An 18,215-nucleotide genomic window follows, 5' to 3' on the forward strand; every position below is an offset into this window, starting at 1 on the left:
GGTCTATTCTTGAGTATGTTTTATGTCTACCGAATAGAATGAATATTCCTTTTCCTTAGGATGTTGTTTCCTCCATATATCCAAAAGTTGAATTTCTTGCATCGATTTAATTATAAATTTGGTTACTTTGTTCTTTCTGTTAGCTTTTTTTTCCAGTTTTATCCATGTTTGAGTCCAAATTAAGGTTGAAATCCCCTCCTATTAGTATGTTCCCTTGCTTATCTGCTATCTTCAAAAAGATATCTTGCATAAATTTTTGATCTTCTTCATTAGGTGAGAATACATTGAGTAAATTCCAAAGTTCTGAATATATCTGACATTTTATCATTATATATCTCCCTGCTGGATCTATTATTTCCTCTTCTATTTTGATTGGTACATTTTTATTGATTAATATAGCTACTCCTCTAGCTTTTGAATTATATGACGCTGCTGTTACATGTCCTATCCAATCTCTCTTTAATTTCTTGTGTTCCACTTCAGTTAGATGTGTTTCTTGTACGAATGCTATATCAATTTTTTCTTTTTTCAGTAAGTTTAACATTTTCTTCCTTTTGATTTGGTTATGTATTCCATTAATATTTAAAGTCATATAGTTCAACATAGTCATTTCATACTTTGTTTATCTTTCCTTTCCGTTTCCTCATCACCACCTTCGCTTCTTATCCATTTCTGCTTTCTTTTTTTGAACACATTATAAGACAACATTTCTAAAACATAAAATATTTCCACTATTCTCATATCTAAAATTACTTTAACCCCAATAGTCCCTCCCCTGTCTGAGTTGCCCCTTGTTGGGCAACCACATCTCCCCTCTCCATTTGGATTTGCGAATCCGCTCGCAAGTGTCAACTGATTTCGCAGTGACTGTTGTTCCTCCCCACCCAGCCCCCCCAAGAAAAGATTTCAATCTTAATGTATAACAAAGGTCACTCTCTTAATTCCCTCCTTACTTCCTTTCTTCCCTTTCTTTCCCTTCTTAGTTCTTACTTATACTCTATAGTTTGTTGAAATTTTTGTTCTTGTTACATCTCTTCATCTCTCTGTCTGTTTTGTAGTTGTTCTGCAAATTTTTGTGCTTTTTCCAGATCCGAGAATAGTTTGCTTTGCTGCCCCGGGATAACTATTTTAGGTACCACTGGGTATTTTAACATAAATTTATAACCTTTTTTCCATAGGGTCGTTTTTGCTGCATTGAACTCCTTCCTCTTCTTCAGGAGTTCAAAACTTATATCTGGATAGAAAAAATTTTTTTGACCCTTGTATTCCAGTGGTTTTTTTGTCTTATTTTTTTCATTGCCTTCTCCACTATATTTTCTCTTGTTGTAGATCTTAGGAATTTTACTAGAATGGATCTTGGTTTTTGTTGTGGTTGTGGTTTAGGGGCTAATGTTCTGTGTGCCCTTTCTATTTCCATTTCTTCCTGTAATTCTGGTCTTCCTAGGACCCTGGGGATCCATTCTTTTATAAATTCTCTCATATTCTTGCCTTCTTCATCTTCCTTAAGGCCCACTATCTTTATATTGTTTCTTCTATTATAATTTTTCATTATATCTATCTTCTGAGCTAACAGCTCTTGTGTCTCTTTAACTTTTTTATCGGATTCTTCTAATTCCTTTTTTAAGTCATCTACCTCCATTTCTATGGCTGTTTCTCGTTCTTCCACCCTTTCTACTCTTTTTCCTATATCTGTCATGATCATCTCTAATCTATTCACTTTTTCTTCTGTACTTTTTATTCTTCTTTTTATTTCACTGAATTCTTGTGACTGCCATTCTTTTAATGTTTCCACATATTCTTTTAAAAAAATATATATGCATGCACTTGCCCTTCCCTTCTTCTTCCATTTCTCTGTGTTCTTCCTCCTCTTCTTCTGGGTCCACTCCAGGATCTGTGTCCTTTACCTCTGTCTCTTCTGGTTTTCTTGTTGGGTTGTTTGTTTCATTTTGTTGGGTATTTTTGGTCTTCTTATTTTTATTAAAAGTATCTTGGTGTTGGTCTTCTTCCTCTGGGTTGGTCATCTGTTGTTTCTCTGATTTCCTATTTTTATTCTCTTCCTTCTTGTTCTCGTTGTTTTCCTGTTGAGGGTCTTGCTGTTGTGTTGTAGTTGTCTGTTTCAGCTGTGGAGATTTACTCCTCAGCTGGTCCCCCCTCCCGTTGGTGTTGTTTTTGTCTTGCGAGGATTCGCGCATGGGCAGTTGCACACTTTTGTTTGGCTCAGTGAGCCATCTTTGTAGTCCTGAGTTCAGGGTTTCCACTGACCTCAGGGGGTGGGCTTCTTCGTACCGGTAAGGCCTTCACCTTCCTCTTCCGATGTCCTTCTTTTCTTCCTGTTTTTGGTTTTTCTTTCTTTGCTGACATTTTCTCCACACTTTCACTTTCAATTTGTTATGGTTTCTGTGTTAGTGACTTTGTTTTTTCTCTACCTTTTTCTGGAGAGGGCTGGAATTCCCCTACCGTCCACGACTCCATCACGTGACTCCTCCTCTCGGCCAGTAAGTTTGACGTTGGTGGTTCATAAACTAATGGAAAGTATTCTTAGAGATAATATGTATAAGTATCTAGAGGGACATCCAACATGGGTTTGTGAGGGGAAGGTCATGTTTGACAAATCTTGTTGAATTTTTTGAGGAAGTGACTCGAAAGGTTGATGAGGGTGGAGCAGTAGACGTCGACTATTTGGATTTCAGTAAGGCTTTCAATAAGGTTCCATATGGAAGGTTGGTGAGGAAGGTTCAGGCACTAGGGATTAATATTGAGATAGTCAGATGAGTTCAACGGTGGCTAGAAGATGGGCGCCAGAGAGTCATGGTGGACAACTGTCTGTCAGTGACCAGCGTTGTGCCTCAGGGATCGGTGCTGCGTCCTTTGTTGTTCATCGATTACATTAATGATTTGGATGATGGAGTGGTAAATTAGGTGAGTAAATATGCAGACGATACAAAAACGGGATTTATGGATAGTGAGGATGGTTTCCTGGGACTGCAGAGGGATTTGGACTGAAAGGTGGCAGATGGAGTTTAATGTTGATAAGTGTGAAGTGTTTCATTTTGGGAAGAATAATCAAAACAGGACGTATGCAGTGAAGGGTAGGGCACTGAGGAATGAAGAGATCTAGGAATAACAGTTCAGCTTTCTTTGGTGTGCTGGCCTTTATAAATCAGAGCATAGAATATAGGAGCTGAGGGGTGATGTTGAGATTGTTCATGGCATTGGTGAGACCAAGTTTGGAATACTGTGCAGTTCTGGTCCCCAAATTATAGGAAGGATATCAATAAGAGAAGATTTATTAAAACGTTGCAGTATCTAGAATACAAAGAAAGATTGAGTAGACTGGGTCTTTATTCATTGGAGCGTAGAAGGTTGAGGGGGGATTTGATAGAGGTATTTAAAATTATGAGGAGGATAGATGTGAATAGGCTCTTCCCCTTAAGGGTGGGAGAGATTAGAATGAGGGGTCATGCGTTAAGGGTTAGGGGGCAAAACTTTAGGAGTAACATAAGAGGAGGCATCTTCACTCAGAGAGCGGTGGCTGAGTGGAATGACCTTCCGGAAGAGATGGTTGCAGCGGGGTCAGTTTTGTCATTTAGGAGGAGGTTGGATGAGTGCATGGACGCGAGGGGTTTGGAGGGTTATGGGCGGGTAGACGGGTCTTGTGGAGTTCACTTAAATCGGTGCGGACAAGAGGGGCCGAGATGGCCTGTTTCCGTGCTGTAATTGTTACATGGTAATATACTTTTGTTGAAATATTGGCTGTGATTACATGTATGGTCCATTTTATCCCTGTCACCTGACTGGAGGAAGCACGATTAATCTTTACAAACCCTCGAAGAACTTTGTACGTACTCGTTTTCTCAGCTTTAAGCCGACGAGATCTGAACTCTGCAACTTTTCCACAAACGCCCCTCTCCCCAGATCAGTTTCTGGAGGGACCTTTAGATGCTTTCTTTCTAAAACACAAGGTAAGGATCAGACCGGTTCACTGTGTTCCCTCTGAGGTCCCATCCAGTTACAGGAAGAAATCTTTACACTTGCATTCGTAATCTCTTGCAATAACCACAAATTGACTTCCTGACTGGTGGCAAGCTTACTTGTGCTTTGTGTGAAACCGTAGCTGGGTCTCTCTCAGCACCAGTCTTTGCAGCCTCTGAAAATATTCTATGGATGATGTCATTACATTGTAGCCACTGGGCCCTCACCCGTTAATACTGTCCAAAAAGAACAGAGGAGATGGAGTCTTGACCATCCTGTACTCCCATAGCAGCTCATCATTGCAGTAATTTACATTTTCTCCAGTGATGTTCACAGATACCTGCTGTACTGATTTCCATACCTGCAGAATGAACAAACTGAATGTGCAATAAATGAGGAAGTGGGCAAAGAAAGTCGAGGCGATGCCTATTAAAAAACAACGTATACTGCCCAAGACTTTCCAATTCTTAGTTATTGACTCCAGAGCCTGGTCTCTTCCCTCACCCTTCCATTTAGTCATGGTTCCCACAGAACCCATCCTCTCAGAAATTAATGTAAAAATACACAAATGCTGGAGGGTCTCACAAATCAAACCAACTGTCTGCGTGGAAAGAGAAACTTGCCATTTCAAATCGAAGACCTTTAGAACGGGCTCTTTGACCTGAAATATTAATGGGTTCACTTTGCTGCCTTCAGGGAAAGCTTTTGTTCATCAACCTGCTTTTTGGGAATTGTATTGAGGGCACCCTCCTGCACTGCAGAAAATGGATACTGGAGAAAATAATGAATGCCCAGGACTTTGTATTCATTTCATTGCATAGAATTTGTGCTAAACAAAAGCCAAGGAGCATGTTGATTACATACACTGAAATGAGCCACATCGTCAGAGAATTAGGATCATGGAGCGGATCTGGAATGGGGTGAAGGACAGTTCTATCTGAAAGTCGTTGATGGGGAGAGGCTTGGCTGCCAGTGGTCGCTCCAATAGATCACACCTGGCAAAGGAAGTCGAAAAGGTAAGTTGCAGTATTCCCAAGGCCCGGGGAGGGAGGGCAGCAGTTAATCACCAACTGAAGTTTGACCATGAAATCCTCCTCTCACTTTAATGGGATGAGCTGTGGTTCCAATATAGACCACAGGAAAAGGGATTTGTTTACAGAGAGGCAGATTAGAGCACTCACTCGAAGTGTAATCTGATCAAAGCACTGGACAGAGTCTCATCTCACATATTCACACGAGCAGGTCTAATGATGTGCCCACCAGCACATAACTCCTGTAACCCCAGAACATGATGGGCTCAATTAACCATCATGTTTGGATGTGACACCATTAGAGCCAGTCACTGAAATCAATGCCGGTATGATTCCAGACTTGCTGCACTGGGCCATACTGATAAACATTACAGCTTGTTCACACCACACCCTCTCTCCCCTGTGCATATCAAGAATCTTCTTCCATTGACCTTGCCACACTTAAAAGGATTTGGTTCATCTGTTTAAATGGACAACATTCCCCACCCCAACACAGTGACCTGTAGATTTAAATTCTCCCATAAGAGTCCCATAAGAGGGAGCATTTCCCTCTACCCCCCCCCCCAAACCAGGATTGTGTTTCAATCAAGCTTTCCTCTTGCCCAGTTCAGCTACAGTTAGTGTCATGGTTCACCCAACGCTGTTACAGCAATTGAATCCGACGCTGCACATTCTGCCCGGGTTTCCTCCCACCTTTCAAAATGTACTGGGTTGTAGGTTAATTGGGGTATTCGGCTGGCAGGAGCTCATGTCTCAATTAAAATTTAATGGTGAGCTTGTTCTCCTCTCAATAACCTTTGGTCCAAGTGCAGTGTGGGGGGTTGTCCACTGCTAATATTGATGACCACTTACCAGATTGCTTGTTTGACAGGCAGTGAGGTATGTAACCAGGTGACTACAGTGCTGCCATGCGCCTCGTACAACCGAATGACCAGAGCATTGTTCCTGTCTTCAGCCTATCAGGAATGAACACTAAGCATTAGTTTACAAAACATTTGCCTGGTTCGATCAAGGAAGAATTCACTTTAGCGAGTCTTGTCCCCTCTACAAGGTGCCCAGAGATTTTTCAGCTACACAGTATTAAAAATACTCTGCTAGAGGAATCCAGCGCGCAAGCAGCAGCAGTGCGAGACGTAGAACTGTGGCTGGTTTGGGTTGACGAGGGCCTACAGCCCGAGAAATTGGCCATTCTTTCTCTCCCGCAGATTCCAGCGTCTGCAGTTTCCCGTGGCTCTGCAAAGATGACTTTTGGCCCAGCAATTGTAAAAACTGAACTGGCAAAGCCACATTTATTACCCTGAACTAAATGACCTGCCAAGCCATTTAGAGGGTGTGGAGCCATTGCTTCGAGTCTGAATCAGAACTAGACATAGTAATAGCAGATTTTCTCACCTGAAGGATGCACTGGACAACAAAGATTTTGCTTCCTGAACACTTCGGAGTCTATTTTGCGCAGCTGATCATGAAAATCACCTATCACATACTGGGTTTTTTTTTTAGATAACCTATTTTTGTCATTTCCAGTCATATTTTAAGTCTACTAGTATATTCCCCACAAAGCAAGCTGTTTTGGTCAGTCCGTGCATTCCTGGCCATGCGCTCGGTGCAGGCCCTATGTAAATATTGTCTTTGGCCTGGGCAGGCTTAGTCAGGATAGATGCAGACAGTCTATAAAAGCAGCTCACATGTACAGATGCTGCATTATATTGATATAGATGGGACACATTGATACACGTTCTTCAGGCAATAGCACAGTGAGTGTACTTAACAATAGCATTTATTGTCTTCAGGAAGATTCCATCCAGCAGAAACCTCTCGTCAATGTCGCAACAGCTGCGATACATTTGTGGTGAGTCTATGCTGAAGGCTCAAAGACGCGGCATGACCGCGCTTATTAAGAAAGTCTATGAGCTCTATTTCGGTTGTAAAATTGGTGACCAAGACAAACCCTGGGCTCCTCACATCTGTTGTGCAACATGCGCTGTCAATCTGAGAGCCAAACATGGTAAATTCAATAAAAGTTTAACTTAATGTTTCTCCAACTTCCCACGTGACACAGCAAACCTGAAATTACCTTTTTGTTCAGCTTGAAGTTGTCTATCATAATTCCCAATTTCTTTTCAGGAAGCAAAAATTTGTTGTCCAGTGATATTAATGAACCCAGTGGATTTTTAATACAATTATGGTGACCATTTCTCCACGAGCTTTGTATTCCACGCTTGTTTAGTTATTTTAATTTAAATTTCCTGACAGGCGCACTGAAGCTCGTGTCCAAACGGCATCAAGCTCGCGTTACAGAAACATCATTGCCTCATTAAAAACTGTAGCCGTAAAAATTCTGATTGCCCCATCCTCTGCTCACCTGTTTAACAGTCTCTAGAATGACTGCAGGAGAAAGGATGGAAAAGGCACTCCAAGAGCTGGAGGAACTGACGCTGGATTCAGCAGGTATAATGTGTAATGGGTAGTTAAGGTTGTAGGCACACTGGATCACATTGGCCTCTTGGAACGAACCTGCAGGGGAAACAACAGGTAATCAGGGCAAGGACTCTGCAACTGGGCTCCCTGCTGGGACTGAACACAGCAGCTTGGTGTCATTCATTAAAAACCATCAGGTTGGCCATTTAACTCCACGACACAACTCAGCAGTTATTAATGGTCCAATACATGGCAATGTAAATCCATTAATTATTATAACCAAACTGGTGAACAGTATTGCTCTTTGGACAATCCTGTGATCACTGCAGAAGCAAAGTGTTGGCAACTGCCCTAACAGCCTACAGGAATTCAGAAAGTTGAAGTTTATCTTCAGGTGTACTGAGATACAGTGAAACCCTTCGTCCAGGCATCACCTTAGTTTAACATTTCACAGTAAACATGGTTAAAAACAAATCACACGATGAATCAGGGCAGTGGACAAACAGGGTGTCCACAGAAGGCAGCTGAAATCCATTCCCAGCAGCTCCCTGCCCTTCCAGGAGCTATTCGATCCCCGGCAGGTGTCAAGGGTCACTCCACGCTGGGGTAAAACAAAAGCCTTCGAGGTTTGAAGAATTACTTGACATGCATGTCTGTTTTAATCATTCGATCCCCCCCCGCCACCACCTTGCGTCCTTGCAATGGGATGTACACCTGCTGCAAAGAGTGCCCACATCTCTACCTGCTTCTTGTACCTACCCAGGCAGAGAACAGATCTTTATAAAAAGATAAAAACAAATAAATAATTTCTGACAACTCTGACCTACAGACACGTTCACCTCCATAGCAGTCACTGTGGTTACGTTGTTTAAAGCAGGTTAAGGTAACAGCTACAAGTAAGTCCTCCCCCAACAGCACTCAAAGGATTCACCGGCACATCAGTGAAATCCTCTCCTTCCCCTACCCCCACCTGTTGGATTCACCAGAGAGCCAGTGAAATTTAAGACTATATTATCTGATTGTCTCTCACCGACAGGTCACCTTTTCCTCCCAGAATCTTTACCTGTGTGGGGCATGATGGCGTATGTAAACTGATGCTGGCCCATGTCAGCTGTGGCATCTGGGGATTTCGGTGACCTCAATCTGCAAATCAAGACACAACACACTGTAGTTGCTGCTTTGGCAACTGTACAAACAGTACTGCTTCTTTCCCCTTGTACCTCGGACCTGATGGGTGTGGCACTGGCCTCCATGGTGCAGAACCACACCCTTCCTCCCCCAAAGGTCTAGTGCAGTTCCCAGACACAATCGATGTAGCACTGGCCTGGCCAAGACCCCATGGGCACAGCACCAGCCCCAGAATCCACGGTACAGCGCATGTAAACCCATGCTGTGATCACCATCTCGCCCAGGCTGATGGAAGAGCCCTGAGCCACGTGTGATGGAGGACGTAGCCCTGCACTAACACAATTCTCTCTTTTGCCAATGGTTAAGGCATAAATATCCCATGCAATCTTGCATACCCTGCCTCTGTACTTGCAGAAAGCCTGCCCAGTGTCTCAGTAACAGGTTCTTCTCTCGTACACCTCCATGCCACCAAGTGCCCACTCTGGGTGGACTTTCCCACAAGAAACACGTTTGATGGAGTCGCAGAGTGGATTGGGGCGAACGGGACACAGGAAGTGGGGCAAGTCTTGGGATCTCGGCCTGACTTATCAGCACATCTCCTGCTGGCCAGTCACAGCCCACCACTGAAGATGGCAGCCAAGCCATCCATGGGAAGTCTGAATAGAAGCCAGTGATGGTAACATGAAACTTTAGCCCCTTTCACACTTGCATCCCAGTAAATCGGCCGTTCAGTGTCCCAGGATAGGAATGGGGTGTGGGGGGGGGGGGGGAGGGATGTGGAACACATTGAAAACTTTCATACTTGCAAGGGTCTATCCCCAGCGTTTGGTCTGTTCTACCTTTAATAGGAAGGGCCCACAATGTTGCTGACCGTTTCACACTTGCCATCTCAACACCTGGGATTGTACTAGGGGTCGAGGCCGGCGATCCCCGGCGCGAGACGACAGCGTTGAGCAGATTTTGCTTTCACGCTTGCCACTTTAAAGGCTGATTGGCATTCGATTCCTGGGATCCCTGGCAAGTGTGAAAGGGGGCTTTAGATTCACAGCTTCTTTGGGACGAACAGACGAACCACTGCTGAAAGCTGACACTTACATGCCTGAATGGAGCTTAAACCAACTGTGAAGTTCAGTTCTTGCATCACTGATCACTGTTGAGATTCATTGAATGGGCAACACAGTCTCCTTGGAAAAGCTCCAAAGAGGAGCTGGAAGTAGGCTCAAACAGGGTTGGGAACAGATCAATTTCTTCTGGGGCAATTAGCCACAGGGTCACGGTAGAGGGTTCTAACGAAAGAGCCAACGTTGTTTCTACTTTGAGGTGATTTCAGATGTACAGACGAGGGAAGACTGTGAACTTAGCTCGAGAACTGGAATAAACAGGGTCATGCAGCCTGTTTTCAGACAGTCGACCTCCCTGCTTGTCTTCACGCTCTACTGGTTCTTGGCTGGGGTAGAGATTGAATCACATCGACATGCTGAATCCAGGTTATAGAAACATACAGCATGGAAACAGGACCTTCAGCCCAACTTTCCCATGTTGATCAAACTGTCCCACCTGCCTGTGTTTGGCCCCTTTCCCTCCATGTATCTATCCAATTTTTTTTCTTAAACATTACCACAGTACCTGCCTCAACCACCTCCTCCAGTAGCCCATTCCATGCACCCACCACCCTGTGTAAAATAGTTACCCCTCAGGTTCCTGTCAAATCTCTTCTCTCCCCCACCCCCACCAACCATAAATCTACTCTGGGCAAAAGCTTTGCTGGGCCCTTTCACAGGGCAGGTCAAATTCAGCTACAATGCTATTGTTATTTCAATTTTCACGAGCTTGCTGATATCACCATGTTTAAACCAGCCTTTGATAAGTCAGAAATTAAACCAGGCACAACTCCAGACACTCTTTAAAGCCAATTGTCTTGCTATGTACAATTCTGTGACTATTTCCTCATACAGGTAAAACAATGGCCATTACTTTGATGGAGGTTGATCAGTTTCTCCACTGAGTACTTACAGCGATAGGGTCATTATATTCTGATGCACGGAACAACCGTACTTGCAGTCATTGAGCAAAGCTACACCAAACCCATGCTCCGACAGATCGACCCACTTGTGTCCCCAGACCTAGGGAACAAAGAGAGGTTCCATTACAATCCTATGAGGCCATAATCTCCCTTTTAGTGGGTAGGTCGTCATCTTGGCCATCCCTTGAGGACAAGGATAATGGACTTGGTTCTGTTGATCTATTTATGGGCTCTTAAGTCCAATCTTAACTGCGAAAGATCTTCAGGACATGTTGTTCCAGATGGCAGATCGGGCTTTGGTTATTGTTGCCTCTTTTTCCATTTACTTCTAGTTCTGAGTGGGTAGAACACACAATGGTAGGGATCTGGGGAGTGTTGTAGAGCAGAGGGATCTAGGAGAACAGGTAAATAGTACCATGCAAGTGGCCTCACAGGCAGATAGGGTGGCCAAAAAACCTTTGGCACATTGGCCTTCATCACAGTATCAAATATGGAAGTTAGAAGGTCATGTTGGTGAGGCCGTATTTGGTGCATTGAGCCAAGAAAGATCTCAAGCTGGAGAAGGAACAGAGAGGATGTACGAGGATGTTTCTAGGCCTTGTAGAACTGAGCTACAGGGAGAGGTTGAGCAAGCTGGGGCATTATTCCTTGGAGCGCAGGAGGATGAGGGGTGATCTCATGGAGGTGGACTAATAGATTGGGTAAACGCAGTTTTTTGCCCGGAGTAGGGAAAACTGGTAACCCATGAACATAGGTGAGGGGGGGGGAAGAGATTTAACAGGAACCTGAGGGGTAACTTTTTTTAATATAGAGGTGCGTGTATGGAGCGGGCAGGGGAGGCAGGACAGATACATGAATAGGATGTATTTGGAGCAGCTATTCTCAACCATTTTTATATGGCCCCCTCAGGTCGAACTTTTCTCAAAGTTTATGGGCCCCCTTCCCCATGAAGCACTCAAGTTTAGCTGGTTTCTTCCGTACTGCTCTCCTACCGACAACATCAAAAATATTTTATGATTCAGTCTGTGGGCCCCCCCCCCCCCCTTAAATGTGCTGAGGCCTCCAGGGGGAGCCGTATTGAGAATGGCTGGTGGGACGAGCGTGGTGGGAACATTTTGGTCGGCATGGGCAAGTTCGGCCGAAGAGCCTCTTTCCACGCCATTCGCCTCTGAACATTTAAAAACCTGCAGCTGTTGAAAACACTCAGCTGATTGTGCAGGATCTAGAGTTGACGTTTCAAGTCCAGTAGAACTAGGATACCAAACATTAAGTAACATAGTGTGGGATTTTTTTTTTTTTTTTTTTTTGTCTTTCTGCATGCTCCTTTTATTTTTCACACCATAAATCACAATAGCCATGATATACACTTTTTCTTTTCCACACATTTACAGTGACTTTTTCTCCCTCCCCCCTCCCTCCTCCCAAGCCACCCCCCCACCCCCCCCCCCTCTCATCCATTTTAGGTATACAATCTAGGTTGCATTAATTCAGTTAGACAATGTTGTCATTCAACAGAAATACACCAGAAATTCTACTGAGTCCATTCTTTTCTTTTCTTCTCCTTCCATCAACTTAGGTAATGTTTGTTCCCGGTAGGTTTTCGCTATTGTATTTAATGTAAGGCTCCCATACTTGTTCGAATATTTCAATATTATTTCTTAAACTATATGTTATTTTTTCTAATGGAATACATTTATTCATTTCTATATACCATTGTTGTATTTTCAAATTATCTTCCAATTTCCAGGTTGACATAATACATTTTTTTGCTACGGCTAGGGCTATCTTGACAAATCTTTTTTGTGCATCTTCCAAGTCAATTCCAAATTCTTTATTTTTTATGTTACTTAGGAGAAAGATCTCTGGATTCTTTGGTATATTGTTTTCTGTTATTTTATTTAATATCTGATTGAGATCATCCCAAAATTTTTCTACTCTCTCACATGTCCAGATTGCATGAATTGTTGTTCCCCTTTCTTTTTTACATCGAAAACATCTATCAGATACTGTTGGGTCCCATTTATTTAACTTTTGCGGTGTAATGTTTAGTCTGTGTAACCAATTATATTGTATCATACGCAGCCTCGTATTTATTGTATTTCTCATCGTTCCAGAGCATAACTTCTCCCATGTTTCCTTTTTTATCTTTATATTTAAATCTTGTTCCCATTTTTGTTTAGTTTTACCATTTGTTTCCTCATTCTCCTTTTCTTGCAGTTTAATATACATATTTTTTATAAATCTTTTGATTAACATTGTATCTGTAATCACATATTCAAGGTTACTTCCCTCTGGTAAACTCAAGTTGTTTCCTAATTTATCTTTCAAGTAGGATCTCAGTTGGTAATATGCCAGCGCTGTATCTCCAGTTATATTGTACTTATCTCTCATTTGTTCAAAGGATAAGAATCTACTTCCTGAAAAACAATTTTCTATTCTTTTAATCCCTTTTTTTTCCCATTTTCTAAAGGCAAGGTTGTCTATTGTAAAAGGGAGTAGCTTATTTTGCATCAATATTAGTTTTGGTATTTGGTAATTTATTTTATTTCTTTCTACATGAATCTTCTTCCATATATTGAGGAGATGGTGTAATACTGGAGAAGTTCTATGTTGTACCAATTTTTCGTCCCATTTATATAATATGTGTTCAGGTATCTTTTCCCCTATTTTATCTAATTCTAGTCTCGTCCAGTCTGGTTTTTCTCTTGTTTGATAAAAATCTGATAGGTACCTTAATTGTGCGGCTCTATAATAATTTTTGAAGTTTGGCAATTGTAAGCCTCCTTGTTTATACCATTCTGTTAATTTATCTAGTGCTATCCTCGGTTTCCCCCCTCTCCATAAAAATCTCCTTATTATTTTCTTTAACTCTTTGAAGAATTTTTCTGTCAGTTGTATTGGCAATGCCTGAAATAAGTATAGTATCCTTGGAAATATGTTCATTTTAATACAGTTTATCCTTCCTATCAGTGTTAGTGGTAGCTCTTTCCAATGCTCTAAATCGTCCTGTAATTTTTCCATTAGTGGATTGTAATTGAGTTTATATAATTGGCCTAGATTTTTGTTTATTTGCACACCTAGGTATCTTATTGCCTGCGTTTGCCATCTGAATGGGGATTCCTCCTTAAATTTTGAGAAATCCGCGTTATTCATAGGCATTGCTTCACTTTTATTTACGTTTATCTTGTATCCCGACACTTCTCCATATTCCTTCAATTTCTTATATAGTTCTTTTATTGATAGTTCTGGTTCTGTTAAGTACACTATCACATCATCCGCAAACAGACTGATTTTATATTCCCTGTCTTTTATTTTTATTCCTTTTATATTTTTATCTCTTCTTATCGATTCTGCTAGTGGTTCTATAGCTAGCGCAAACAATAATGGTGATAGTGGGCATCCCTGCCGCGTTGACCTGCTTAAGTTAAATTGCTTTGATACATGTCCATTTACTGTCACTTTCGCTAACGGTCCCTTATATAATGCTTTAATCCAATTAATATACTTCTCCGGTAAACTGAATTTTTGCAATACTTTGAACAAGTAATTCCATTCTACTCTGTCGAAGGCCTTCTCTGCGTCTAAAGCAACTGCTACTGCCGGTGCTTTATTTCCTTCTACTGCATGAATTAAGTTAATAAATTTACAAATATTGTCTGTTGTGCGTCTTTTTTTGATAAATCCAGTTTGGTCTAAATTTACCATTTTCGGTACCTGTTCTGCTAATCTGTTCGCTAATAGTTTAGCTATTATCTTATAATCTGTGTTTAGCAAAGATATTGGTCTATATGACGCTGGTGAGAGTGGATCTTTCCCTTGTTTTAGTATCACTGTAATTATTGCTGTTTTACATGAATCTGGTAAGTTTTGTGTCTCATCAATCTGGTTGATTACATCCAGGAGGGGCGGTATTATTAGGTCTTTAAATGTTTTGTAGAATTCTATTGGGAGTCCATCCTCTCCTGGTGTCTTATTATTTGGTAAATTTTTTATTATCTCTTGTATTTCTACTGTTCCAAATGGTTCTGTTAATTTATTTTGTTCCTCTATTTGTAGTTTTGGTAGTTCAATTTTAGTCAAAAATTCATCTATTTTCCCTTCTTTCCCTTCGTTTTCGGTTCGGTATAATTGTTCATAGAATTCTCTGAAGTTTTCCTTAATTTCTTTTGGATTATATGTAATTTGTTTGTCTTTTTTCCTTGTTGCCAATACCATTTTCTTAGTTTGCTCTGTCTTAAGCTGCCATGCTAAGATTTTGTGTGTTTTTTCACCTAGTTCATAATATTTCTGTTTTGTCTTCATTATATTCTTCTCCACCTTATATGTTTGTAATGTTTCATATTTTATTTTTTTATCCGCCAATTCTCTTCTTTTGGTTGTATCTTCCTTTATTGCTAATTTTTTTTAATGTTTATTATTTCCCTTTCCAACTGCTCTGTTTCCTGGTTATAGTCCTTCTTCATCTTGGTTGCATAACTTATTATTTGCCCTCTAATGAATGCTTTCATTGCGTCCCATAGTATAAACTTATCTTCCACTGATTCCGTATTTACTTCAAAGTACATTTTTAATTGTTTTTCAATAAATTCTCTAAAATCCTGTCTTTTAAGTAGCATGGGGTTTAATCTCCATCTATACATTCTTGGAGGGATGTCCTCTAGCTCTATTGCCAATAACAGGGGTGAGTGGTCCGATAATAGTCTAGCTTTATATTCCGTTTTCCTAACTCTCCCTTGAATGTGGGCTGATAATAGGAATAGGTCTATCCTTGAGTATGTTTTATGTCTAGTCGAGTAGTATGAGTATTCCTTTTCTTTTGGGTTTTGTTTCCTCCATATGTCCACAAGTTTCATTTCTTGCATTGATTTAATTATATATTTGGTTACTTTGTTCTTCCTGTTAATTTTTTTCCCCGTTTTATCCATATTTGGATCCAAATTCAGATTGAAATCCCCTCCTATTAGTATGTTCCCTTGCGTATTAGCTACCTTCAAAAAGATATCTTGCATAAACTTTTGATCTTCTTCGTTAGGTGAATATATATTAAGTAGATTCCAAAGCTCTGAATATATCTGACATTTTATCATAACATATCTCCCTGCTGGATCTATTATTTCCTCTTCTATTTTAAATGGCACATTTTTGCTAATTAATATAGCCACTCCTCTTGCTTTTGAATTATACGATGCTGCTGTTACATGTCCTACCCAATCTCTCTTTAATTTCTTGTGCTCCAATTCAGTTAAGTGTGTTTCTTGGACAAATGCTATATCTATTTTTTCCTTTTTCAGTAAATTTAGTAGTTTCTTCCTTTTAATTTGGTTATGTATTCCATTAATATTTAGAGTCATATAGTTCAGCGTAGCCATTTTATATTTTGTTTATCTTCTCTTTCCGTTTTTCCATCATTACCTTTCCTCCTTTTCCATTTCTGTTTTCTTATTTTCAACTTTTTACCAGACAACATTCCTACAACATCCAACATTTTCCTTATTCTCCTATTTCTATCTTCTTTATCCCCAATCTCCCCTTCCCCTCCTGAGTTGCCCTTTATCCCTTGTCGGACAACCACATCTCCCCTCTCCATTTGGATTTGCGAATCCACTCGCAAGCGTCAACTGATTTTGCAGTGACCGCTCTTTTCCCCCACCCAGCCCCCCCCAGAAAAGATTTCGCTTTTTATATGTCACAAAGGTCACTCTTTTAATTCCCTCCTTATTCTCTCTATTCCATTACCTTCTCTTATTAATTCTTGTCTATACTCTCTATGTTTTCCTCTAATTACAGATACTTTCACATATGCCCATTGTCTCTATTCACTCTTATACCTCTTTACCCGCATACATATCAATCGTGGTCATTTTTACCCTCCTTACCCTTCTTCATCCCTCAGTCTATTTTTGTCTTTACCCACATACATATCAATTGTGAGAATTTTTGCTCTCATTACCCGTCTTCATCCCTCAGTCTATTTTTGTAATTGTTCTGCAAATTTTCGTGCTTCTTCTGGATCCGAGAATAGTCTGTTTTGTTGTCCTGGAATAAATATTTTCAATACCGCTGGATGCTTTAGTATAAATTTATACCCTTTCTTCCATAAAATCGCTTTTGCTGTATTGAACTCTTTTCTCTTCTTTAGGAGTTCAAAGCTTATATCTGGATAAATGAAGATTTTTTGCCCTTTATACTCCAGTGGTTTGTTGCCCTCTCTTACTTTTTCCATTGTCTTCTCCAGTACCTTTTCTCTTGTAGTATATCTTAGGAATTTTACTACAATAGATCTTGGTTTTTGTTGTGGTTGTGGTTTAGGGGCCAATGCTCTATGTGCCCTTTCTATTTCCATTTCTTGCTGTAGTTCTGGACATCCTAGGGCCTTAGGGATCCATTCTTTTATAAACTCCCTCATATTCTTGCCTTCTTCATCTTCCTTAAGGCCCACTATCTTTATGTTATTTCTTCTGTTATAATTTTCCATTATATCTATTTTTTGGGCTAGTAATTCTTGTGTCTCTTTAGTTTTTTTATTAGATTCCTCCAATTTCTTTTTTAAGTCTTCTACCTCCATTTCTGCTGCTATTGCCCGTTCTTCCATCTTGTCCATTTTTTTCCCCATTTCTGTTAAGGTCATATCCATTTTATTTATTTTCTCTTCTGTGTTGTTTATTCTTCTTCTTAAATCATTGAATTCCTGTGTTTGCCATTCTTTAAATGACTCCATGTATCCTCTAACAAGAGCAAGTATATCCTTTACCTTGCCTTTCCCTTTATCTATTTCACTGTACTCTTCCTCTTCTTCTTCCTCTGGGTTGGCCATCTGTTGTTTCTTTGCTGCCCTTTCCTCCTCTTCTTTCTTGTTTCCATTGTCTTCTGTGGTCTCTTCTTGCTGCAGGTGTTCTGCAGTTGTCGTTGCCGGCTGTGGAGATCGACTCCCCAGCTGGTCCCCCCTCCCGTCGGTGTGTTTTTTTGCATGCGCGGTTGCGCACTTTTACTCGGCTCTGTGAGCCATTGTTGTAGTTCTTTTTCTACCGACCTGAGGTAGTGGGGCCCTCTCTCCACAGCGGGCCTCTTCGGACAGGTAAGGCCTTCACCTTTTTCCTCCGTTGTTTTCTCTTCCTCTCTTCTTTCCGTTGATTTTGATTTTTCTCCTTTTGTCTCCATCTTCTTTCCACCTTTATACTCACTTTTCTTTAACTTTTATTTCTGTGCCTTTGTGTTTTCCTTTGTTTTTCCCGACTTTTCTGGAGAGGGCTGGAGTTCACCGTCCGGCCACTACTCCATCACGTGACTCCTCTGTGGGATTGTTTGATGGTTCTTTGTACAGCCCTGGGGATGTTTTGTGACATTGGAGATGCTTTATAAACAAGTTGTTATTAATAGGTCTAATTTTAAAATATAAAGCATCTTTTTCAAAGCTGGCCCCAACTGTGAGAGGGCTGAACAACAGTTGACACAGTCATGAACTCAGATGCAACAATGAGCTTATCAGTTCATGTGAGTTTGTGCCAATTCACAGATGTGGAGGACGGAAGTGATACAACTTGATTAAGGAGAAAATAATTCAGCAAAACCTTTTCGATGTGCCTGACAAAGTAATGCAGCACATATAAAAACAAACTGCAGGAAAGAAAGCCTGGGGACCCCGG

The 18,215-nt window shown here is 40.9% G+C and overlaps 1 protein-coding gene across 1 annotated transcript in view; it reads right to left on the reverse strand.

Moving 5' to 3' along the window:
• Positions 1 to 4,756: 4,756 nt before the first annotated feature.
• man2c1 (mannosidase, alpha, class 2C, member 1) overlaps positions 4,757 to 18,215 on the reverse strand; it is a 105,900-nt gene continuing 92,441 nt past the window's right edge. The window contains exons 23-27 of the mRNA XM_069902252.1: positions 10,563 to 10,672; positions 8,485 to 8,564; positions 7,366 to 7,517; positions 5,856 to 5,959; positions 4,757 to 4,967 (exon numbers count right to left, since the gene is read on the reverse strand). Of these exons, the coding sequence (XP_069758353.1) occupies positions 4,856 to 4,967; positions 5,856 to 5,959; positions 7,366 to 7,517; positions 8,485 to 8,564; positions 10,563 to 10,672 (558 nt within the window). The 3' untranslated portion in view covers positions 4,757 to 4,855. The remainder of the gene's footprint in view (positions 4,968 to 5,855; positions 5,960 to 7,365; positions 7,518 to 8,484; positions 8,565 to 10,562; positions 10,673 to 18,215) is intronic.

Source organism: Narcine bancroftii, chromosome 11 (assembly GCF_036971445.1).
Source record: "Narcine bancroftii isolate sNarBan1 chromosome 11, sNarBan1.hap1, whole genome shotgun sequence".
Classification (NCBI taxonomy): domain Eukaryota; kingdom Metazoa; phylum Chordata; class Chondrichthyes; order Torpediniformes; family Narcinidae; genus Narcine; species Narcine bancroftii.